The sequence below is a fragment of the Dermochelys coriacea genome, chromosome 11, assembly GCF_009764565.3.
Source record: "Dermochelys coriacea isolate rDerCor1 chromosome 11, rDerCor1.pri.v4, whole genome shotgun sequence".
In the NCBI taxonomy this organism is placed as follows: domain Eukaryota; kingdom Metazoa; phylum Chordata; order Testudines; family Dermochelyidae; genus Dermochelys; species Dermochelys coriacea.
Window position 1 is genome coordinate 45,571,812 of NC_050078.2, and position 24,860 is coordinate 45,596,671.

The following is a 24,860-nucleotide window of genomic DNA, read 5'->3' on the forward strand; positions in this document are numbered from 1 at the left end:
AAGTTTTAGTCTGTGGGAGCAACTGGGAATTCAGAACAAAGATGCTCATTGGCCCAGGTCCTCAAAGGCATTTTGGTGCCTAACTCCCACTGCAATTACTGGAAGTTAAGAGCTTAATACCTTTGAGATCTGGGTCACAAGCTATTTGCACTAGGGCTGTCAATTAATTGTGATTAATTGCAGTTTTAATTGCACTGTTAAACAGTAGAATACCAATTGAAATGTATTAAATGTTTTTGGATCTTTTTCTACATTTTTAAATATATTGATTTCAATTACAACACAGAATACACAGTGTATAGTGCTCTCTTTATATTATTATTTTTATACAAATATTTGCACTGTAAAAATGATAAACAAAATAAATAGTATTTTTCAGTTCACCTCATCCAAGTACTGTAGTGCAATCTCTTTATAGTGAATGTGCAATTTACAAATGTAGATTTTTTTGTTACATAACTGGACTCAAAAACAAAGCAATGTAAAACTTTAGCGCCCACACGTCCACTCAGTCCTACTTCTTGTTCAGCCACGCTAAGAGAAACAAGTTTGTTTACATTTATGGGAGATAATGCTGCCTGATTCTTATTTACAACGTCACCTGGAAGTGAGAACAGATATTCGCATGGCAATTTTGTAGCCAGCATTGCAAGGTATTTATGTGCCAGATATGCTAAACACTTGTATGCCCCTTCATGCTTTGGCCACCATTCCAGAGGACATTCTTCCATGATGATGATGCTTGTTAAAAAAATGTGTTAATTATATTAGTGACTGAACTCCTTGGGGGAGAATTGTACGTCTCCTGCTCTGTTTTACCCGTATTCTGCCATATATTTCATGTTATAGCAGTCTTGGATTATGACCCAGCACATGTTGTTCATTTTAAGAACACTTTCACTGCAGATCTGACAAAACGCAAAGAAGGTATCAATGTGAGATTTCTAAAGATAGCTACAGCACTCAAACCAAGTTTTAAGAATCTGAAATGCGTTCCAAAATCTGAGAAGGACGAGGTGTGAAGCATGGTTTCAATAGTCTTAAAAGAGCAACACTCGGATGCAGAAACTACAGAACCCGAACCAACAAAAAAGAAAATCAACTTTCTGCTGGTGGCATCTGACTCACATGATGAAAAAGAACATGTGTCAGTCTGCACAGCTTTGGATTGTTATCAAGAAGAACCCGTCACCAGCATGGACGCATGTCTTCTGGAATGGTGGTTGAAGCATGAAGGTACATATAAATCTTTAGCGTGTCTGGCACATAAATATCTTGCGATGTTGGCTACAACAGTGCCACGTGAACACCTGTTCTTACTTTCAGGTGACATTGTAAACAAGAAGCGGGCAGCATTATCTCCTGCAAATTTAAACAAACTTGTTTGTTTAAGTGATTGGCTGAACAAGAAGTAGGACTGAGTGGACTTGTAGGCTCTAAGGTTTTACATTGTTTGTTTTTGTTTTTGAATGCAGTTTTTTTTGTACATAATTCCATGTTTGTAAGTTCAACTTTCATGATAGAGATTGCACTACAGTGCTTTATTAGGTGAACTGAAAAATACTATTTCTTGTTTTTTACAGTGCAAATATTTGTAATAAAAAATAAATACAAAGTGAGCACACTGTATATTTTGTATTCTGTGTTGTAATTGAATTCAATACTTGAAGATGTAGAAAACATCCAAACATGTTTAAATAAATGGTATTCTATTATTAACAGTGTGATTAATTGTGTAATTAATCATTACTTTTTTATTGCACAATTACAATTTTTTTTATCTCTTGACATCCCTAATTTGAACACATAAATGGCTTATTCCTTACACGGCTATGGATATATCTAGAACTCTGCACCCTTATATATAGATTTCTATTTACTGTAAATCCCATACTGCAAATAGTTGTATCTAATTTTCAAAACTGTAACTTTTCAGACCTGTGTTTTCAAATATGACAACACAATCTTAATTGAGATGTCACGTTTGACTTTTTGAGGTTTCTAGCTGCTAAAAAATATTTTAGTATCGTTTGACAGAGTGAATTGTCACATGGAGGGAACAAAACCTGGTAGCTATAGGTGGTCCAGCTGGATCCAATCAACCATAATCCTCTCAGAGGCTGCTGGGAATGGGAGGGCTCTGTGTCTTATACAAGGTAGACCCAGCTAGAGCGGGAGCATGTGTATATTTTTTGCTTCCTGAAGGATAGCTTTATTAAAGCTGGATGTGTGGAGCCTGATAAGTAGCCCAGGAAGGTTAGAGCAGAGCCTTGGAGCAGAGTGGAAGAGAGTACTGAAGAATGACAGACCCTTGGAAAGGAAGGTACTGTACCAAGAAAAGTTTGGGTACAGTCTGGGCCTGCCTCCCTTTAAAGACTTGAATGTTGGGGGAAAAGGTCTTAATTGCACTTGAGAAACATGGAACATGCAGCACTTTTGGAATCTGGGACCAGAAGTAAACCAAGTGTTAAACTCTGGTAAAAATAAGTACCAATACACCTGTGTTTTAGGTACTACTACATTCTCTGGCTTCCTTCCCTCTCCTATCCCTTCCCCCTCCTCCCCATTTCTGTGATAGTCAAGTCACCCTAGGCCAGCAGCCAATAATCTAATGATAGGTAGCTAAATGCTTAGTTGTAACAATCTGTAAATGATTTAGTTCTTTAGTGTAGATGGGCCTTTACTGTCCTGACCTTAATCTGATGGAAACAATTTTGCTTTATAATTTTTTTAAGCATATACAGGAGGCATCAGGAATTTAAATAAAAGCAAGCAATTTGTTTCTACCCTCTCCCTTGCGGTGGTGCTACTGTCTGTCTTACTGATAAATACTGTGTAGCCAGTGCCCTCATCTGGCCATTCAAGATACTGCATACTAAATTAAGACAGGTTTCAGAGTAGCAGCCTTGTTAGTATTTGCAAAAAGAAAAGGAGTACTTGTGGCACCTTAGAGACTAACAAATTTATTTGAGCATAAGCTTTCGTGAGCTACAGCTCACTTCATCGGATGCATGTTATGCTCAAATAAATTTGTTAGTCTCTAAGGTGCCACAAGTACTCCTTTTTTTAAAATGAAGACTATTGAGAAAAATGACTCGGGCCATTTCACACAATTTTGCCAGTGCCAGATCTATTAATGTAATCTCTTATCATTTTAAAAACTTATACTAGGAAGCACCTCAAGCGATAGTATTTTCAGTTCTGTGTGGATGCCCTCTGAATAGAAAGGCTGGTCTTTGTGGGAGTGCATATAAAATTGCCACCAGAATACTCTCTCATTGGTCTCCTGTTTTTTTTTCTTTTTCTTTTCAATGTCAATGATCTGGCTGGAGGAGGTAAGTATGGAAGAAGTAGAGGGGAACTAATGGTGTAGCTTATTTTCCCTCCCCACCAATCCAATAGATAGCCCTATTCCACAGCTGAGAGACATGGAAGGAGGGGTGGGAGGTGACTGGGCTCTGCCAGATAACCTACATCCAGAAGCCAAAGAGCCAACCAAGCAATTAACTTGCATAGACTCCTCCATACTATGCAACCTCCCTCCCCTGAAATAATTATAATAAAGCTGTAGCTTTTAATATATGGATTGCTGTGTAGCAGTCATGTTGTAACACAGAACATCTTGGTACGAGACTTACCCTCTTCTGCCTTATTATTATTATATGAGATGTTAAGCAAATGCAGGATCACAATCTGTTCTGAGACCCATGCAATACATAACAGCAAAGATGTTAGAAAAGCTCTAACAAAGTCTTCTTTCCTTGCTTTATAAGCCTAAAAAGAAGTGTATTGTATCAGCATGCATTAATTTCCAGCCAGAGTACCTGAAATAAGTGTATATATTTTTCCAATGAAATCTTTCAACCAAATTAGATTGCTGACTATTTGCTTCAATTAAAAACCAGTTTATTCATAAACAGGAAAATGTTTTAAAAATGAGGCTAAAATACAAGGCATATATTCTCTCCTTGTACTGAATAGCTGCATTCTGATTGCCTATCACTCTATTGTTACAGCTGGTTAAGTCTGCATTTATTGGTGTAACAAATGTATTCCCCAAATACAGGACTGTTAACATGTATCCCTAGTGCAGCCAACTTTCTATTGGCACAAAACTGAACACCCTAGCCCCTTGCCCGCACACTACATTCCCCCTCCCTCAGTGGCTCACTCTCCCCCACCCTCACTTTCACTGGGCTGGGGCAGGGAGTTGGGGTGTGGGAGAGGGTAAGGGCTCTAACTGGGGGGGTGGACTCTGGGGTGGGGCCAGAAATGAGGTGTGCAGGAGGGGCTCTGGGCTGGGGGAGGGGGTGCGGGCTGTGGCTGGGGATGAGGGGTTTGGGATGCGGGGGGGGGCTCCAGGCTGGAGCCGAGGGATTTGGAATAGGGCTGCAGGTTGGGGGGTGGGTGGGATGAGGGCTCTGGGCTGGGGCTGAGGGGTTTGGGGTGCAGGAGGGGGCCTGGGTTTGGGGGGGGCTTGGGTTTGAGACGTGGGCTTGCCTCCAGCGGCTTGTGGTCAGTGGCACAGCGGGGTGGGGGGCTAAAGCAGGCTTCCTGCCTATTCTGGGGCACTGTACTGCGCCCTGGAAGTGGGCAGCAGGTCCAGCTCCTAGGTGGAGGGGGGGCAGGAGTCTCCGTAGCACATGCTGCTCTCGCCCAGAGGCACTACCCCCCAGCTCCCATGCAGAGCCAGTGCTCAGGGCAGGGTCAGCGCACGGAGCCCCATGCCCCCCCGCCTAGAAGCTGGATCTGCTGGATGCTTCTGGGGCACAGCGCAGTGTCACCTGGCCACCCTATGTATCCAACTTCTTGGAATGTGTGACTGAACTAGTAAAATAAGATGAGAAATACCAGTTACAGGAGTTAACCTTAATTTATTAAAGAACAGCTAATGACATTTATAGATATCTTTATTAAAAAAGGGCAGTAATGTTTCTGTAGCCATTACATTGCTTTCAAGTGCCAATCTCAGATAATGGGTTTAAAAGGCCACCATTCACTCAATGAAGTAAAAATAAAATGGGAACTTTAATAAAACACCATGCCCATCTTTTAAAGCATATAATCAGATACATTTCCATTGGGTTATAAATAGCAACAGAATATGCTCTTCAAAGGCCTGCCCTTGCAAGGAACAGACAAGCCCCAATGCCCATTGAAAACTATGGTGTTTGGGGGTACTCATCACACTGTAGGACTGGTCTTCCTATCGCTACCATCTTTGATGTCTGTGTTCTCTAACTCTGGTATCAAATTTATAATTCTCCCTACAGGTTTCCCATAAGGGAGCGTTTATGCTTCAGTAAGTATGCAAGCAGTAATTTAATGTCCTCGCTGCTTTACAATACTGAGAGCTAAATAGTGTAAACCAATCCAAAATGAAAACTGTATGATAACTGACTCATTTCAAAGTAATGAATAATTAAAATTGTGTTTGTGGAGTGACTTAAAAATAGCCCAAAATAAATTTGAACTACATACATGAGAACATCCAACTTTGGAAATATCTTTTAAGTTAAATCTTTAGCAGAAGATTTTTTCTATTTCAAGTTTATTTTCTTCCAGCCATGATCTTTAAATACTGTAATGCATTGTGAGCAGCATCGTTGTGAGCATTGCCCCAAGAAATCCCAGTACCATGGCAAACTGTGACTGGATTGGTTGAGAGTTCAGCAAGACATTGGTACTGTCCATTCACACTCAGCTCCTCTGAAATCATATAAGCAAAAAATGATTAGCTCAACATTGTATAACTTATTGCACAACTTCCCTTATTTCCCCCAAATTTTTCCAAGTGACATGTATTAAAATCACTTATACAACCACACTGACCTTTAGTCACTCATTACACTGAATTAATTTCCAAAACACTTATCGATGGAAAGTTTATGAAGGATAGGACAGAATGTTGACTATACCCCTGAATGATCCATTCACCTTTCTGTTCCTGCTGTGCAGCATGTATAGTTATTTTGCTAGTAACGTTGGAAAGAATTATTGGAAATATTAACTGTGTAGGTGTCAAATATTTTGCAAAAGTCTAACTTTTAGAATAGCAGCTGTGCTAGATGCTTGTAAATTAGTTACTAGATTTCACTAAAATGTGAGCTAAGATTTTAATCAATCTTACCCTGCATTATCAAAGCTAACACTTTGGTACCATCATAATTTCTTATTAATCAGGACATCTCTATTTGGAGGTTAAGAACAGTATGTACATTGCCAAGTGTCTGTCTAGTCCCAACTGCATATATGTTTTTCACCTTAATAATGCAATAAAAAATGAGTAGTATTAGATACCATACAAGATTGTATCTGCTTTTCCTAGTTACAAGGCTGTGTCACAATTCAAGTGGTGGTAACACAAGGAAGGAAGGAAGAACATGAGATTTAAAAAGAGAAATAACAACCAGAATAACAGAATGGAAGGGAAAACTTACAATTCCAGCTAGATTGACCAAACTTCTGAAATCATAGTAAGTGGGGATGTGAAAGTCTTTGGCTCTTACATTCATAGCCATATATAGGGCTCAGTGTTTGTCGCGGAAGTCACAGATTCCGCTATCTCCATGACTTCTGCGGGGGCTAGTGTAGCTGACCCTGGGGCCCCCCAAACATGTGGCTCCAGAGCCAGCTGGTCAGGTGGCCATGGGGAAAGCTACCCCGGTCACTGCTAGAGTCACCCCGCAGCCAGACGCTGCAGCACTGGCCACTGCTCTGGCAGCCCCGGGCAGCTAACCCTGGGGACTGCTTGAGCAGTGGCTGGTGCAGCTGGCCCCAGGAACCGCCTGAGCAGTGGTCCCTGGGTGGCTGGTGCAGCCGCTGCTGGCAGTCCTTGGGCAGCTGGAATAGCTGCTTCCCTGGGCGGCCCCCAGCAGCGGAGCCCGGGCTGCCGGTGCAGCCACTACCAGAGGCAGTGCCCAGGCAGCTGGTGCAGTCACTCCTGGCAGCCCAGCAGCTGGTGCCATGCCTGCCCTCCCCCACGCCTCAGAAGCAGCCCCTCCAGATGTTCCCCTGCCCCAGCAGTAGTCCTGGCACCCCCCAGCAGTGACTCACTTAAGATTTAGTCACAGGTATTTTTAGTAAAATTCATGGACAGGTCACTGGCAATACACAAATTCATGGGCCCATGACCTGTCCATGAATTTTATTAAAAATACCTGTGACTAAATCATAGCTTTCGCTATAAATAATGGCAAAATGCCTCTGTAGTTATAGTAATTTAGGTTCCAATCACTCATGTGGGCAAACCATGATTTCAGTAGAGCTGCATGTGAATTATATATGAATTGCAGGATCAGAGTCTTAGGGCAAAGTTTTCCTTTATGCTGTATCAGAGCTCCCATTTAACATCACTGCATGTTTTGCTTAAGTGTGGCTCAGAGAGGAGGAATATATCATTCATGTATTACAATATTAACATACCTATATTCAAATATGTTATAACAAAACCTTGTTCTTCTGCAACTTCTCCAAGTAGTTGGACATATTCTATATTAGGAATACTGAGTGGACTTCTCTTCAGTAAGGTAATTTTTTCTTCTGATGAGTCCCTTAAGACATCCCATGTACATCCTAAATTATTTCCCTGAAAACATTTGAAGAGGGTTTAGATTTGTGTTTATATATTAATGCTGTTCAGCAACAAAAAAAAAAGCATGCAATATTCACTTTAATCTACAAAAACACAGAAAATACAAACTTCCACACAGCACATTTTAGATAGTGTGTCAGTGATTCCAAGCTTTTTTGTTCAACTGCCCCAATGATGGAATGGTGCCTGGCTGCCTGCTATCCTATTCCTTATGCTATGTTTTGGCCTAATTACAACTGTCTTTCTTTCTGCCTGTGTTCTCCATGTCTCCCATTCTTTATTTTTAATTTTTTCCCCTATATTTGCTCCTCTTCTCCCAACAAGCACACTTGGTGCCTTTTCCCTTTTTTCAGCCAACCTCAACTCTCCACTCCCTGTAAACTGGTCTGACCCTGTGTTCTATGCCTCTTGCATGGCTGCTTCCTCCACAGTGCCTGTTACAAGAAAGCGTGCAGAAAATACCATTGAACGAAGTGATGTGTATTGCTGCTTGGGGAAAGCAAAGCATATGCAGCTGCCAGCAGCGGCTGCCTGATGGCATCCTTGATGTCCTAGATATGCCATGCAAATTTAGTGTGAACAAACCTAGTATATCCCAGAAGGTACACTTTAATAGGCCACCATGTCTTGTCTTTTTATTATGTTTCCCAATCACTTCGTTGGGCAAATACTTACATTTCACCAGCATGCACTGTCAGTCTCAAGGTATTATAATTTTATTGTAGTAAGCAAACAGATTCAAAAACTTTAATCACTTATTTTACTTTTTGCACTTTATTTCCGCTCTCCCACTTTTTCAGATCCCTTCTCCAAGAACTCCCTTATGTTACTGGTCAAATAAAAATTATCCCTATTTGATATCCTTTTTCATAATGTCAAATGAGGGTATCTACCTATAACATAGCTCTTTTTCTTCTTCCCAAAATAGCAGGATGGGTTATTTGAAGCCAATTAATACGGGTAGCACAGAGAAAAATCCTACTTTTAATGGTGGCTGTCCTTATATAGTCTCTTCCACCAATGTCCTATTAATAATCTGATGCAAATTTGGATGATAGCCCAGAGCTTTTGGGTCCATCTAGAAATAGGAACATGGCATAAAACTTTGTGATTAATGAAAGTGTCTGATGATATTTTGTTAGTTTTGTCAATGTTTGAATTGTCTGACAGGATTTATGGCACTTATGCTGCTCTGCCCATTACTTACTAAGGAAATATTGATGCTATCTGGAGGAAACCTGTGGAATTTGGCAAGTAATTTTTCAGCAGCATTTCGCTTTGCTAGTTTCTTAGATGTCCCAGTCCCTGCATAAAGAAACAAAACCAAAGAGTATTAACAAGAGAAAAATGCATGGAGGTAGACTTAGTGGCTCAGAAGACTGATAATTCATCTGTAGGTTACTGTTTCAAATTTATCATAAACAGTAAGAAATAAGTTGTTACTATCTGACTGCTGTTTGAAGGCTTATGTGAAATAAACTGACTTCAATCCTGTTGCTAGTGGACTAGCATTGGGAGCACATTGCTGCAACACTGAGTTCCTGAATTACTACAGCTTGTTGATTATCCAATCTGTAGATAAGCAGAATTTGGTCTTTAGATGTGTTTGGGTTCCACAAATAGATTCACTATTATAAAACATTTTAAATAATATCTTGACCCAAACACTCTTGTAGCTTACTCTTACTCACATTTTCCTCTTTTGAAAGAATTGTAATACAACTGAAACATACTTAGTTAAGAGAACTGAAGCCTTCTATTAGTACTCAGAACAGGTAGAAGATTGAAATTGTACAAGTTTTCATTGTTTTTCCAGAATAACTCAGTTCTAAACTGAAAGGATCACCTCTTGTAGTGAAAGAACACTTCAGTCTATAAGTCCAGTTAATCCTGGGACACTCTCCTAAGACTGCCAATATTGGTGCTAGTTAATAATTGCAATGGTAATGGTTTTCTGATGGAGGATACCTGTTCACTAAAAACTACACTAAAATCAACTCACTTCATGTAGACCACCAAAGAGACATCAGATAGCAACATTTTCATCATTAGCCACCTGTTTAGGGGGTAAATGGGTGACCCAAATCATTGAGCAATCCACCTGACTTGAATTCAATCTGCAAGTCTCCCTGTAAATGCAATGTTGTTAACCACTGATGGTTACAGGTATTCAGGTTCCTAGAGAATTTGTCTGATCTAGTCTTATGAAGTACACTAAGGAAACAGGGTTTAGAATGTATTTATAATAATTTAAAGAGCAGGATTCTCCCGTAGACTCCAGTAAAAGAAAGTAAACCTCCAATTTCTCAGCTGTAAGATAACACATTAAGCATTTAAAAACTTAGGGCCAAATACAGTTATTTGCCTCTATCATTACTACTGAGCTTCAAAGCTGGAGGTTAATACCTGTTCTGAGGAGGAAGATTCAGTGTCTTGCACTAAGTATTTCAAACTGCTTCCTCTCCTCACCAACCCCTTCCCATAACTTCTCAAAGCCTAAATTCTATATCAGAATGTCACTAAACACAACCAGGGAATCCTCCCCTCCACCAAAAATTCCAAAACGATCTCATTTGGGGATGGGTTATTCACAGCTAACCAAATGCTGGTCACTAGGTTGGAAAGGCTGGTCAAGAATAACTTTACAGTTACAAATATAGAACTTGCTCAAGAGTTTACAAGGGGGTTAAGTACCAATGCAAAATTTTTGCAGGTTCTCCAACATACATAATGCATGAATGTCATTCAGCAAATACTTGTTGAAATAGAACTACTATGTATTTGCACAGTATGTTGCTAACTTCAAATGGAATATTTTACTTCAGTAAACTGGGAGGTATCATTCAACAATTTCTATTGCATTGAGAAATGTTTTAGATGCAACATTTAAATAGCTTGATTTAAAGTCTTATGTACAAACACTATTTAGGATATCAGTGCAATGTATTCGTGCAATCTCTTGCCAATTTTGAGATAAAAGGACAGAACTGTCATGCAGAATATCACTTATCCTAATATTTAAAAGCACTGCAAGTCTGTATTTTAAAATTTAACACCATAACTTCCAGCATTGTCAAGTTAAATAATGGAACACTTTTAAAAATGATCTTTTCCTTAATGTTAGAGAACTGAAAATGTATCCTCACTGTCCAAAGGTTAATAGCAAATATTTTAAGAGTGCCAATGATGCATTTTGTATGTCATGAATTTGCTTTAAAAAAGAACCAATAGGTACAATATTAAGATTTTTAAATGGGGGAGGAGGGGAGGGCAACGCTCACAATTCATTAGGGACTGCTATGGAAACTGACCACATTGTAAATTTGCTACATTTTGTGTTGATTTAAAAAAAAATATATATATATATATACCAGTTTCTACAAATGTTTCTATTCTGCAAGTCATTGTAAACTCTCGCTTGTGAGGAGGCCCCGACTCATGTGCAAGTGAATATTCAGGAAGTCTCCATCCCTTCTGAACAGCCAGTTCCTAGAGAAACAGAAGTTAGATCTGACTAATAAAAAAAAGATTCTGCTTTGTTCTGTCTCTAAACATCCCTTTCAAACAGCTACCATCTCGGCTTAGCAAAACTCATCAGTCCATTTTTCAAACACATTTACCACCATAACACTGAAAATACTTCAGTAATAGCTTGAAGAGCACAATATATTGATGTGGGAAAACACAAGGATATAAGTTACCTAAAAGGACACTTTTACCAGAAGTCAAAGTACTGTGTCCACATATCTATTCAGGGGACACCATCATAGGGCCTAATCACATCAGCCACACTGTCAGAGGCTTGTTCACCTGCACATCTACCAATGTGATATGTGCCAGCAATGCCCCTCTGCCATGTACATTGGTCAGACTGGACAGTCTCTACATAAAAGAATAAATGGACACAAATCAGACATTAAGAATTATAACATTAAAAAACCAGTTGGAGAACACTTCAATCTCTTTGGTCACTCGATTACAGACCTAAAAGTTGCAATTCTTCAACAAAAAAACTTCAAAAACAGACTCCAGCGAGAGACTGCTGAATTGGAATTCATTTGCAAACTGGATACAATTAACTTTAAGCTTGAATAGAAACTGGGAGTGGATGGGTCATTATACAAAGTAAAACTATTTCCCCTTGTTTCTTTCCACCCCCACTGTTCCTCAGACGTTCTTGTCAACTGCTGGAAATATCCCACCTTGATTATCACTACAAAAGGTTCCCCCCCCCGCTCTCCTGCTGGTAATAGCTCACCTTAAGTGATCACTCTTGTTACAGTGTGTATGGTAACACCCATTGTTTCATGTTCTCTATGTGTATAAATCTCCCCACTGTATTTTCCACTGAATGCATCTGATGAAGTGAGCTATAGCTCACGAAAGCTTATGCTCAAATTTGTTAGTCTCTAAGGTGCCACAAGTACTCCTTTTCTTTTTGCGAATACAGACTAACACGGCTGCTACTCTGAAACGTGTTCTGTTCTGGTATTTGCCAATACTAGCAGCACATGTAAAAAAAACCCCCCAAAACACTAGTAACACTAGTAAGTTACATTTTAAAGTTACATTTGTAGGGTGTCTGATCCTCAGCACTCATGCTTCCAGGATTTAGAGTGCCATGTAAGAGAGATGGACCTGGTCCTGTTCAGAAAAGTTAAAAACCAGCTCGAATCTCAGCTGTTTAGTCAAACTTGAAACTTTAAGCCTTGAATAAGTGCCAATTCCTCCTTTAATCATTCTGAGCTATTAAATTCAATTTATTTTTATTTCATATTTTTAATATGATTATCCAAATTATAGTACTGATTTGGCAAGGCCAGCCTGCTTAAAATAGAGAATCAATTAACAAAACTAGTGACAATGAACATATCACATCATGCAATACAGTACCAATAGCATTAAAATAAAAACATAGCTGCAGAGTAATAGTAGAAAAAAACACAATCCTATTCATGCGGTCAGTGAGTTTTTCTTTTTGACCTGGTAGTAAGACATGCCTTTCAACTAAAGTTTCTATGTTATATCTCTTGAAGAACAGAATGGTACATAAACTGAATATTTTTAAGCAGATGAAAGGGCTGTGAGTGTGTGTGAGAGAAAAACAACTTGACTACGTTTATTTGTCTTTAAAAATGTTTCATATGAAAATGCCAAACAAAGCAGACATGAAATAGTATTTAAATGGGCAGATTTCTGTACATAACATTCTGTTCCCCTTCTTCCATAAACACTCCAAATTTCAGAAATACAGAACACTTTAAATTCATTAGAACACATTAAAAATAATCCTCTAAATATGTTGTCTATGGGTCTCCTATTTCAACCAGCTTTGTGAACATTTTAAAGAAAATCTTATTGTACAGGAAGCCAAATTTTCATGTCTAAATCTGTTCACACCATGTTTTTATTTTGACAGTATTATGTGGATTTAAGCATACTTATAATAGTAAAGTTAGTTACATACACATTTCATATTCTCACTATAGCTGGCTCTCTACATGCTTTCCCACAGTGAACAAATTTAGTGGTTGCTCTTTTCTGACCTGTACTACTTGCTCTGGGCTGTCTATGCTGCTTTCTGTAACTACAAAAAAAAAAAAAAAAAAACAAAAAAAAAAAAAAAAAAAAACTTCAAAAAGAAGCTAGCTGCTAGTTTAGTGTCTAAGAACCAGAATACATTTTAAATTCAGGCTTATCCAATATTCATTGCTTGTAAGGAACACTTTTATACACATACCTGAACTATATAGCATGATGGTCTTAAAATGCAAAAAGGTTACATCTTACCTGTAATGTACCTATAGGATTGGTCTGATTTTGTGGTTGCTTTGGAGAATCTGGAACTATGGAGTCTGGCACTGAAAGACTAAAATAGTTTAACTTTTTTTTTTTTTAAACTGACAATTTTAAGTTAAAACTGCTTAAGAGGGATATAAATTAGGCACTAATCCATTAATAACCTATCTCACCCAATCCTCTAAACACTATTGCATATACTTAATTTTACACGTAAGCAGTACCACTGAAATCTTCGCATGATTAGTGTCCAAGGCTAAATCTCTATCTTCTCAGGTGTGGAAAATACTATATCGTAATTATTTGAGATTTAAAATTTTAAAGTCAGATACACCTGCTATTAATGTGTCCCCTGGCAACTTGTGGATATTTATTTTAAACATGTCTTTTTCTTTCCTCCATGGCTGTGTGTGTCGGAGCGGGGAGGGGAGGGGAACCACAGAAACAATGGATTGACCAGTTATACAGAGAAAATAGTAAAAACTGAATATATATGAGGTGCCTTTTATTATTATTATTATGCTATAATCATGTACTTTTTTTTGTTAAAGAATGTTTTTGATGTAAAAGCCACCTGGATAAGTGCTTCAAATTATACAGTACACTATCTTGCAACAGAAATAGCACCTGAAAAAATACATTAGCCCCATTTCATCTTAGACAGTTTCACTAGGAAAAGAATGAAATACAAGAATCCAGATTACAGAAAAGGTAACATTAGAAAGTTTGAGAGAGAGTCAGTTATTAGACTTAAATTAGAAAAGACTTTCCTCCAAAAAGAAAATGAAGTCTTCCAACTGCTGAATTGACAGTATTTATTTATTTTTTGGTCTTCAGAGCTTCTTTGAATGCCATAATTAGAACAGCAATGAAATTTGCAGTACAGTGCAGTACAATACAGCAACACCTAACTCACCCAATACTTGGATTTCCTTTCAAAACATTCAAGGCAGCTTCTGCAGCTCTGTGTTTTGCAATCTTCTTGCTATGGCCTTCACCTGTATTAAAATAGACAATCTGATATCCCTAAAGCATGAGAGGCTGAGGGAATCTAGGGTGGGTTATACAGTATCAGAGGGAGACATGAGGGTGAGGGGAGAAAAAGAGCAGAATTCTATATAACCAAAATAGAACACTCCTCCGGAATCTGGAATTGAACCCAGAAGTCCTGAGTTTCTGTATCCCTCGGTTGTCAGCAAATAGCCCTGAAACCCTCGGCATGGTGTTTCTCATCGCCCCCTAGTGGTAGTCCAGAGGATAACAGCATATTATTACATCAGTTGCTACATTACCTCAGGTTTCAGAGTAGCAGCTGTATTCGCAAAAAGAAAAGGAGTACTTGTGGCACCTTAGAGACTAACAAATTTATTTGAGCATAAGCTTTCGTGCATCGGATGCATCCGATGAAGTGAGCTGTAGCTCACAAAAGCTTATGCTCTAATTTGTTAGTCTCTAAGGTGCCACAAGTACTCCTTTTCTTTTTGCATTACCTCAAGTACTGTAGTCTGAACCCTCCTGATGAACTATGTGAAGACTATATGGTTCTATGTTACAGAACATCTTAAGTCTTTAAAAAAACCACCTAGTCTATGACCTTCCAAGAAATTACACTTAAACTTTAAGATTGCAAAGTCAAGTATTCGGAAGTCAGGAAACACCAGGATTAAGGTACTTTGTGCATCCTTAATTCAGTGATCATATACATATCCCCCCCCCCCCCCCCGCACAGAAACCCTGCCTCATTCAGTGCACTGCATGGATCTGCTTGGGGGATGAATCAGGACTGTGTAATAATGGAGGCTGTTTGTAGCAGAAGCTGGAAAGTGCATACCTATTGTGATTGCTGGGAGATGGCGGCCCTAAGCCTGCCCTCAGTTAAAGGCCCTGCCTCTTATCCGGGAGAAACTAGTGAATCTGGGCCCCAAGTGTATACTGGGGACAACAAATGAAAAAACAGGGATAGGAGTGAAGATCAAAGGGTGAAAATCCAGGAACTGGAAGGGGACACTGAGCAGAGAACCCCAGATAGTGCCCACTGCTCCTCAAAGGCATCTAAGGAGTCAGAGGACATTGCCCAGAGCAGTGGCTCTCAACCTTTCCAGACTACTGTACCCCTTTCAGGAATTTGATTTGTCTTGCATACCCCAACTTTCACCTCACTTAAACACTACTTGCTTACAAAAATCATACATAAAAATACACAAGTGTCACAGCACACTAGTACTGAAAAATTGCTAGTGCTTTTTATGTAGCCTGTTGTAAAACTAGGCAAATATCTAGATGAGTTGATGTACCCCCTGGAAGGCCTCTGTGTACCCCTAGTTTAGAACCACCAGCCCAGAGGAACTCTGCTTGAAGACATGACTTCACAAGGGACTGGAAATAGTCTCCACAGTTGCAGAGCCCTGTCCAGCTTCTTCCTCCTGGTATGATGGATGGCAGTCTTGCCAGTACCAGGAAGTTCATAAAGAGGTTTTGCAACTTTGTGGGGCAATGGATGGGGTGTGCAAGGATCAGGAAGTGTGGGGACAAGTGCAGCCAGAACCTCTGTAACAGAGGAGAGGTGCTGCAATCTGACATGCTATATGTAGATGTGTGCCAGGATCTCCCTATCACTGCAGACAGGACATGTGTCTGGGGAGTTCATGAACTGCACCATCTACACACCCATGCTTATGGCTTCATGGAGGAGCCACCAACTGATATCCCTGGTGGGCCATGGACCAGAATGGAGTATAGGCTGGACCACTAGGTTACCTCCTCTCCTCAGGTGGCAGCCAGTCCCACCACTTACTGTCGGGGAGGTAGGGTAGGGGTAGACATGAGGGCAATGAAATGGATAGTATGAAGCACAAGTACATACAGATATTTCATTGGTGTGGTTTGGAGGTGATACAGCTGAATGTCATTCAGCCAGCTCAGGTTGGGTGGGAGGCTCATGGGGCAAGGGTCTGATGTCTAATTCTGGAGGGCCAGAGGTGAGCAGTGGTTGGGGAGCACCTACCTACAGGATCCACTCCAGGAAAGAGAGAAGTGGAAGTTAAGGCTGCCCTCACCTCCTGGAGCATATGATGGAGGACACACAGAGTAGGCAATCCCTGGCTGTCTGAGCACAATGGGGTCCACTCAGTCCCTCTGATGATAGTCCAGGAGGTCTCTCATTCTGGTGCCACCAACCTCTTGGAAATTGTGCAGTGAATGAGGCAGGGGACTGCAAGAAGAGAGGAGATGATCTTCTGGTTATTCATGTTGAATGTCATCCCAGATAACTAGATTCTATTCCTGCCTCTGCCACACTATTCCTTCAGGTTGCTGGGCAAATCACTTAAACTAACATTTTCCAAAGGGAGCCACTAACTGTATGTTCCTCATTTTTGAGAGCCCAAACTGAGACTCCTGGGGCCAGATCTGCAGAAGTGCTGAGCACTCACAAATGAAGTCAGTAAGGACTGTGCTTTGAATATACAAAGTGTCAAAAATGCCTAGTACTCTGAAATATCAGGTCTTAGGCATCTCAAGTTGAGCATCTGAAATTAGTGGACACTCTTGAAATCTTGACCTTAAAACTTTTTGTGCCTCAGTTCTGCCATGTGTGAAAAGAGGATAATATGACCACCTAATTTCATATGAGTGTTCTGAAGATCAATTTATTGTCTGAGAAGCATTCAGTTACCATGGCAAAAGCATGATGTAAACACCCAAGAAGAAACTAACAACTTCTTATTTGGTGCATGGTTTAAATGGTATGTATTTAAGAGCTGGGGTCAAGTATTGACGAGGATACAGATAAATAATGAATAACTATGCTTTCACTGAAGTAGAGATCATATGGAAAGATATAATAGAGCATGTAATTTTCATAATGGCTGTGTACAAGGGGGCCAAATCAAAGATGCACAAGCATCTTTAAATGCATAATTAATTCTGGAATTTCCTTGGCTTTTGAGTGCTTGACATTACAACCATAATATTCTTTTAACGTAACTTTTTTGCACATAATAAATCTTTATGTAGTGTACTATCATGAAGTCAATAGATGTAGTTTAATCCAAACAGATTAATTTAAAATTTATAGTTTTTTGTGGTTAGGTTTTTCAGAATCCTCAAACTAGCATGCAGCTATTGGAGCATTTCCTATCAGCCTGTGAACAAGGTAATATTTATCTTTGCCTTTTTACTGAACTTTCTGAAAATATCAAATCAGAATTAACAGCCTAAAACTGCACTGTTTTAATATTTTAATGTTTTAACATATGAAACTCAAAGTTTAAAAGCTTGCAAGGTAGATAAAAATCATTGCTTTTTCAAAAAAAAAATTGGATTTTTTATTTAAATCATATTTTTTTGATAAAATGTTTTTTTCCTCAAAAACCTATCTAAAGATTAGATCCATTATAGCCCAAAGATATCTCAGCATGGAATATGGATTATAAATTCTAATTCTATAGTATGAGACAATATATTCATGTAATGTTTAAGAAAAGTTTTGTAAATGAGTTCCAGTAGTTCATGGATTAGGGACCCAATCTTATGGGGTTCCAGGGGCTTCTGTATAGATTATTTTGGGTATTCTTTCTATCTACCCAATGGGACTCAGTGCTCAGTCTAAAAGATGCCATCAGAGATGCTTAGTTTTGCAGTTGTCAAATTGTGGATTTGTGTCTCAAGAGATAAAATGCTTAACAGCAAAAATGTTTTTAAATAAATAAAATATAGAGGTGAGAAATAACAGCCCTCAACCCTATTGTCCCTCTGCAAATTTGTGTACACAGAGTCAATCCCTTATGTCTCTCTAAAAGTGAAAAGTTTCAAAAAGTTCAATGAATAGAAGATTGTTGGCGGCGGAATACATCTGGACAAAGAGAAGAAGTCTGGAGATAAATGCAAGAAGGGAGGGACAGAGCCATTGGCCATTATCTTTGAAAACTCATGGTGATCGGAGGAAGTCCCGGACAACTGGAAAAAGGCTAAGGCCTGTCAGCCTCACCTCAGTCCCTGGAAAAATCATGGAGCAGGTCCTCAAGGAATCAATTCTGAAGCACTTAGAGGAGAGGAAAGTGATCAGGAACAGTCAGCATGGATTCACCAAGGGCAAGTCATACCTGACTAACCTAATTGCCTTCTATGACAAGATAACTGGCTCTGTGGATGAGAGGAAAGCAGTGGACGTGTTGTTCCTTGACTTTAGCAAAGCTTTTGACATGGTCTCCCACGGTATTCTTGCCAGTAATTAAAGAAGTATGGGCTGGATGAATGGACTATCAGGTGGATAGAAAGTTGGCTAGATTGTCGGGCTCAACGGGTAGTGATCAATGGCTCCATGTCTAGTTGGCAGCCGGTATCAAGTGGAGAGCCCCAAGGGTCGGTTCTCGGGCCAGTTTTGTCCAATATCTTCATAAATGATCTGGAGGATGGTGTGGATTGCACCCTCACCAAGTTTGCAGATGACACTAAATTGGGAGGAGTGGTAGATACGCTGGAGGGTAGGGATAGGATACAGAGGGACTTAGACAAATTAGAGGATTGGGCCAAAAGAAATCGGATGAGGTTCAACAAGGACAAGTGCAGAGTCCTGCACTTAGGATGGAAGAATCCCATGCACTGCTACAGACTTGGGACCGAATGGCTAGGCAGCAGTTCTGCAGAAAAGGACCTAGGGGTTACAGTGGATGAGAAGCTGGATATGAGTCAACAGTGTGCTATTGTTGCCAAGAAGGCCAATGGCATTTTGGGATGTATTAGTAGGGGCATTGCCAGCAGATCGAGGGACGTGATCGTTCCCCTCTATTCGACATTGGTGAGGCCTCATCTGGAGTACTGTCCAGTTTTGCGCCCCACACTAAAAGAAGGATGTGGAAAAATATGGAAAGCGTCCAGTGGAGGGCAACAAAAATGATTAGGGGACTTATGAAGAGAGGCTGAGGGAACTAGGATTGTTTAGTCTGCGGAACAGAAGAATGAGGGGGGATTTGATAGCTGCTTTCAACTACCTGAAAGGGGGTTCCAAAGAGGATGGATCTAGACTGTTCTCAGTGGTAGCAGATGACAGAATGAGGAGTAATGGTCTCAAGTTGCAGTGGGGGAGGTTTAGGTTGGATATTAGGAAAATCTTTTTCACTAGGAGGGTGGTGAAACACTGGAATGCGTTCCCTAGGTAGGTGGTGGAATCTCCTTCCTTAGAAGTTTTTAAGGTCAGGCTTGACAAAGGCCTGGCTGGGATGATTTAGTTGGGGATTGGTCCTGCTTTGAGCAGGGGTTTGGACTAGATGACCTCCTGAGGTCCCTTCCAACCCTGATATTCTATGACAGGCAGTAGAAACGAAAGTGAAACTGTTTGAGCAGCATATTCCAGAAGTCTTGAGATCTTTCTCAGTGAAGCCTTCATTGATTTGAGATCTAGCATACTATTCTCTCACTAGAAGGGAAAACCTATAATGGCAGCAGACTGTAAAAGAGACCCAGTTTGGGGGATATTTTAATGAATTCCTCTACCTGTGGGTAAGACAGGCATGCGTGCAAAATGCAAACAGAGCAACAAATAAATGCACTGTCTGGTTGCCAGAATGAAACATCCTCAGAGGAAGCTGCGTTGAAGATGATGAAAGGAACATGTCTGAACATGCAGGATCTTCAGGTTGGTAAACTTTTTTATATTTCATGCTTTTTTCTTAAGGACTGCCAAAAATATAGTTGTTACTCCATGATACTATCATTTTAGATGCAGTTGTGATGAAAAATAAATAGCTGAAATAGATCTTCCTTTTAGAATTTCACCTTTAAAGTAGTACTGAGTGTCAGTGAATGCAATGAGTAATACTAAATGAGCAGTATGGGAATAATAATTAAATAACTGCATTGACTTATTTTGTTTAGGCAAATCCATCCTCAACATACAGGATTCTGAAGACTATCCACCTTCAAGATCACCATCATTTTCTGTAGTTTCAGAGTTATCTGCCAATGATAGTGTTTCAGTCACATCATGTATGTCACATAGCCACAGCATATCACCTGTAGCAAAAAGAAAAAACAACAACCCTTCATCATCCAGAAACAACCATAGATAAGTTTGTGATAAGACCCAGCAGATTACAAAAAGAGGTAACTGATGAAAAAAATTGCTTGGTTTGTTTATGCAACAAACTCTCCTTTCCCACACTTCATTAACCTGGTTCAGTCATACCACTCAACAGAGCAGATGTCACTGGCAAATTGCTGGATAAAGTGTATGAAAGAGAAATTGAGCAGTGTGAAAAAAGGTCTAGAGGGTGAAATTGTTAACCTGAGTCTTGATGGGTGGAGCAATGTCCACGATGATCCTGTTGTATGTGCTTGTGTGACAACAGAAGAAGGGAATGTCTTCCTCACAGAAACAATTGATACATCAGGAAATGCACGCACACAGAAGAATACTTACAAGAAATAACAGTAAAAGCTATAACAAACTGTGGGGAAAAAAATCCAAATGTCTAGTATGCAGCTTGGTCACAGACAATGCTGCAAATGTATCCAAAATGAGAAGAAATTATTTAGAAGAGAGTTCCAAGCTAATAACATATGGCTGCAGTGCTCATTTGATGCATCTCATTTATTTCAGTGTTCCAGAAATAAAGGCTAATGTTGTTGAAATTGCAAAATACTTCCGTAACAACCACTTTGCAGCAGCTGCTCTGAAAGAAGTGGGAGGAACCAAGCTAACTCTCCCACAAGACATGTGACGGAACTCAGTAGTGGACTGTTATGAGCACTATATCCAGAACTGGCCTAATCTGATGACACTTTGTGAACAAAATTGTGAAAAAAATAGATGACACTGTCACAGCCAAAGTTCTCAACACTGGGCTTAAGAGAAATGTTGAACACATGAGAGAGAAGGAACTGAGTGAGATCTTAAAGAGAGAAATATGCAATGACAGAGTTAAATTACAAGCATTAAAAAAATGAATGGGACAAGCACTATCTCCAGCTCATTTTCTTGCATATATGCTCAATACTTGGTACCAGGGTCAAATTTTAACTGCTGAAGAAGAGGAGTTGGCAATGAATGGACATCCAGCAATCATCTCTCCATAATGTCAGCTATAATAAACTTCATAGCTAAGGGTGAACCATTCAAGAAATATGTTTGCTGATGATGTTTTAAAGAAAGTCACACCAGTGAACTGGTGGAAGTCACTTAAGCACTTGGATTCAGAGACTGTTGAAGTGATAATCTCACTTTTAACAAAAGTAGCTTCTTCTGCCGTTGTAGAAAGACTATTTTCTTCTTTTGGACTAATTCATTCCAAACTGAAAAACGGTTTGGGACCTGAAAAAGCAGGAAAGTTTTTTGTTTTGTTTTGTGTTTTTTTTCCTTTTCCAGATTATGAACAAACAGGAAAATGAAGGTGAAGACAACCGAGTTAGCTGCAGAACCAATATTTTAAGTTTCTCATGTTGACCTGGCTGACATAGTCTATTTAATTTTTTTTAAATATTTCATTCAACTATTTTAGTTAAAAAATTTTAACAAAAACAAACCTGATTTTAAAAATCTTGAATGTTTAACTAAATTAAAAAATTCATATGCTTGTTTTGTTAAAATATTATGTTTGCTGTTGAATACATAACGTTGTTGTTTTAGTTAAATAAAACAACTTAAATGTCTGTCTGGTTATGTTCTCCTCCTAATACAGCATGGCAAGAAAATCCTCCAAATATTAATGATTAACCTTTTGAATTGGAGATAGTTGACCTCCCTGTGTCTTATCTTTGGTAAATGAAATAACCAAACAATCATTCATTTTCTGATATAGCTGTAAAACTAATCTGAAAAGTTTTCAAAATCAATCACTTTAAAAATGTATAGGGTGTACCTTCTAAAAATGAAACATCTATCTCTGAGTTGTGAAGAATATTTTATTAAGGTTATAACAACCAACAAGAATGCACTTTTATGTAGAAATCCATGATTAAATCGAGACTTCCTGAATAGTGATTTAAATCAAATCCACCCTGAAAGCTTGCCTTTTAGGCAAAGCTGTTAAAGTTTAGCAAGTACTGGAAGGAGCAAAAGCAAAGCATATTAACCAATTAAATAAATGAAATGGTCAAATCATAGAATTTTTTTTTGTATTTTTCTAATGAAAAACACATTGTAATACTTAAATTTTTTTTTCCTGAAACCACTGCCAACCACCATACCAAAGTGTAGTAACATTACAGACCTGTGCCCGTTATTTCACCTACTGTGACTTTAAAGGTGAAACTTGGAAGATGTACTTGTCCTTCAGCCTTCTCAAAGTTGTACTCAGGAGTGATACCAGCCTTCGTGCCATATTCATGTAACAACTGAATTGGTGTTTTCCCTGGTTTGGCAACAATCATTTCCTCCAAGCTACAAAGAAAAGAAGAAAATTTCCCGATGAATAATTTACAAAAGAAAATAATTTAGAAGGGAAAACTGTATTTAGAGCTGGTCAAAAAAAATCTGAATCCTATGATTTTTTTTTTCACTAAACTTTGAGGAAATAATTTTAATACTTGGCTCTTGTGGCACTTTTCATCCATAGATCTCAAAGCACTTTACAAAAAAGGACAAGCATTGTTACATTGGGATGGGGAGACCGAGTTATAGGGAAGCAAAGTACTTGTCCAAGGTCCTATGGTAGACCAGGATAGAACCCAAGTCTACTGAGTCCCAATGCAGCACCCTATTCTTTAGGCCAATATTATCTCCCAAATTTCCATTTTTTTAAAACCAGCTCTAGCTACTGTAAAAGGATAAAATTATATATTAAAAAGACCCCTACCTCCCACTAAAACTCAAATCTGATTGGGGCAAAAATAGTTTAACGAATTCTCAGTTTGGTGGGCCTTGTATCCATTCATATATGGGAAGTTTGTTTTGCAGTATAGGAGGAAACAAGAACTGAGATGCAGGTAGGGGGAAAAGTTATCCAGAGGTCTGAGCTTAAACTTGTTTCAGAATGCGCAGTAAGAGGCTCTAGGGATGGGCACTTGAGAACTAGAACAGCAAGAAAGGAAGAGTATTTTAGCTGCAGCAGAGAAAGGGAAAAGACTGCAGTGGTTCTGAAACCCTTTTCACACAGAAAGCCCTCTGCGTGCGACCCCTTATACTTAACGCTATTTTAAAGTGATATATGTATGTTTGTTAATATCACTTTTCACAGCAGACTTACTAGCGCAGACTTCACAGTGAACTTGCTAGCTAGCTGGGAGGCTGTGAAAAGTGATATTAATAAACATATAAATATCAGTTTTCACAGCAGACTTGCTAGCTAGCTGGGAGGCATATATTTGCGACCCCACATAACAACCTTGCAACCCCCTGAGGGGTCATGACCCCCAGTTTGAGAACTTTTGTGATTAGAGGAAAAACAGGTAGCTCAGACAGCCACAACGTGATCAAGCTAAGCTAAACTAAGGTATGTCTGTATTTAGCATTTGGGAAAGAGACAGAAAAGTTAATTTACAAGCTGTTGTGGAGGAAAAAGCAACAGGATTTGGCAAAAATTTTGTCTAAGGTAGAGGGGACAGCGTTAGAGGGATATGTTGAAAACAAAAAACCCTGCAGTTTCTCAGATTTACAAGACTTGCTATCTTAGTAACCAATAGGACTACAAGTATTTAAAACCAAGCACATGTATGAAGTTTTTGCATCAGGAGAACCTACATGATTTGCAAACTATTCAGAACTATCAGCTCTACATTGTAAAGCAAATTTAGTGCTCAAAGAGTACCTGATGGACAAATCAGGACACTAGTAACAGCACTATTATAGTATGAGTAGCGACAGTGCAAAATTCTCTACTAAGTGCCATCCTATGTACCTCAGCTCTCTTCTAAAGAGGCTGCCTAAAATGAGAAGCACACACAGACTCCTTGATGATTCAATATGCTGAAATTGCCAACAAGAATGGCATTTTGTCAACAAGAAACCAGATAGACTCCAATTAGTTTACATAGGTCTGTGAATGAATTTTGGTTGCTACTGAATTGCAGTGGATTCGAATCACTGACCACCTTGTGAAAGGCTCTTATTACCTCTGTTTCAAGACGTTTCTCATCGTCCATTCAAGTTATGAAACATCGAATTGATCTCACTAAGTGATGAAAGAAAAATTATTTTATGCTGAAAGCCTGCACTGACAATTGGAAGTGGTTTTCAGCTCTGCTGGAAGCTGCATGCTATGAAACCAGAATATAGATTAGATAACAAACACTTCAAATGCACGATCATTCTTAAACACAGCAATAAAGAAAAAGTTATATAATGTGATAGAAAACAATTTTTGTAGCAGATTTTTGTATGCAACTGTTCTATTGGCTGATAGGAATAGGGGAAACAAAATATTTGCAAAGTAATATTATATTACAAGTAATTAACACTTTCTTCTGATCACCAAGACAACTGGGAGTGGCTTCAGTTACAACATGGACAAGTGGTTGGATACGAAAGCACTTA

The 24,860-nt window shown here is 39.1% G+C and overlaps 1 protein-coding gene and 2 long non-coding RNA genes across 6 annotated transcripts in view; 2 read left to right on the forward strand and 1 right to left on the reverse strand.

The window, feature by feature from the left end:
• Nucleotides 1-15,726, forward strand: LOC122458143. Its single transcript, XR_006278024.1, has 3 exons — nucleotides 1-12; nucleotides 2,324-2,328; nucleotides 15,615-15,726. It is a non-coding gene; the product is annotated as an uncharacterized LOC122458143 (long non-coding RNA).
• PRKRA (protein activator of interferon induced protein kinase EIF2AK2) overlaps nucleotides 4,855-24,860 on the reverse strand; it is a 22,427-nt gene continuing 2,421 nt past the window's right edge. For 2 of the 4 annotated variants that reach the window (XM_043505407.1, XM_038420908.2), the window contains exons 2-8: nucleotides 22,600-22,769; nucleotides 14,310-14,391; nucleotides 13,385-13,463; nucleotides 10,966-11,083; nucleotides 8,802-8,899; nucleotides 7,426-7,588; nucleotides 4,855-5,709 (exon numbers count right to left, since the gene is read on the reverse strand). In XM_043505407.1, coding sequence (XP_043361342.1) covers nucleotides 5,552-5,709; nucleotides 7,426-7,588; nucleotides 8,802-8,899; nucleotides 10,966-11,083; nucleotides 13,385-13,463; nucleotides 14,310-14,391; nucleotides 22,600-22,769 — 868 coding nt within the window. In that variant the 3' untranslated portion in view covers nucleotides 4,855-5,551. Of the gene's footprint in view, nucleotides 5,710-7,425; nucleotides 7,589-8,801; nucleotides 8,900-10,965; nucleotides 11,084-13,384; nucleotides 13,464-14,309; nucleotides 14,392-16,397; nucleotides 16,605-22,599; nucleotides 22,770-24,860 lie in introns of those variants that run through there. The other 2 variants (XM_038420912.2, XM_038420911.2) reach the window with 2 other exon arrangements.
• LOC122458142 lies at nucleotides 20,443-20,925 on the forward strand. The gene is made up of 2 exons (XR_006278023.1): nucleotides 20,443-20,494; nucleotides 20,764-20,925. It is a non-coding gene; the product is annotated as an uncharacterized LOC122458142 (long non-coding RNA).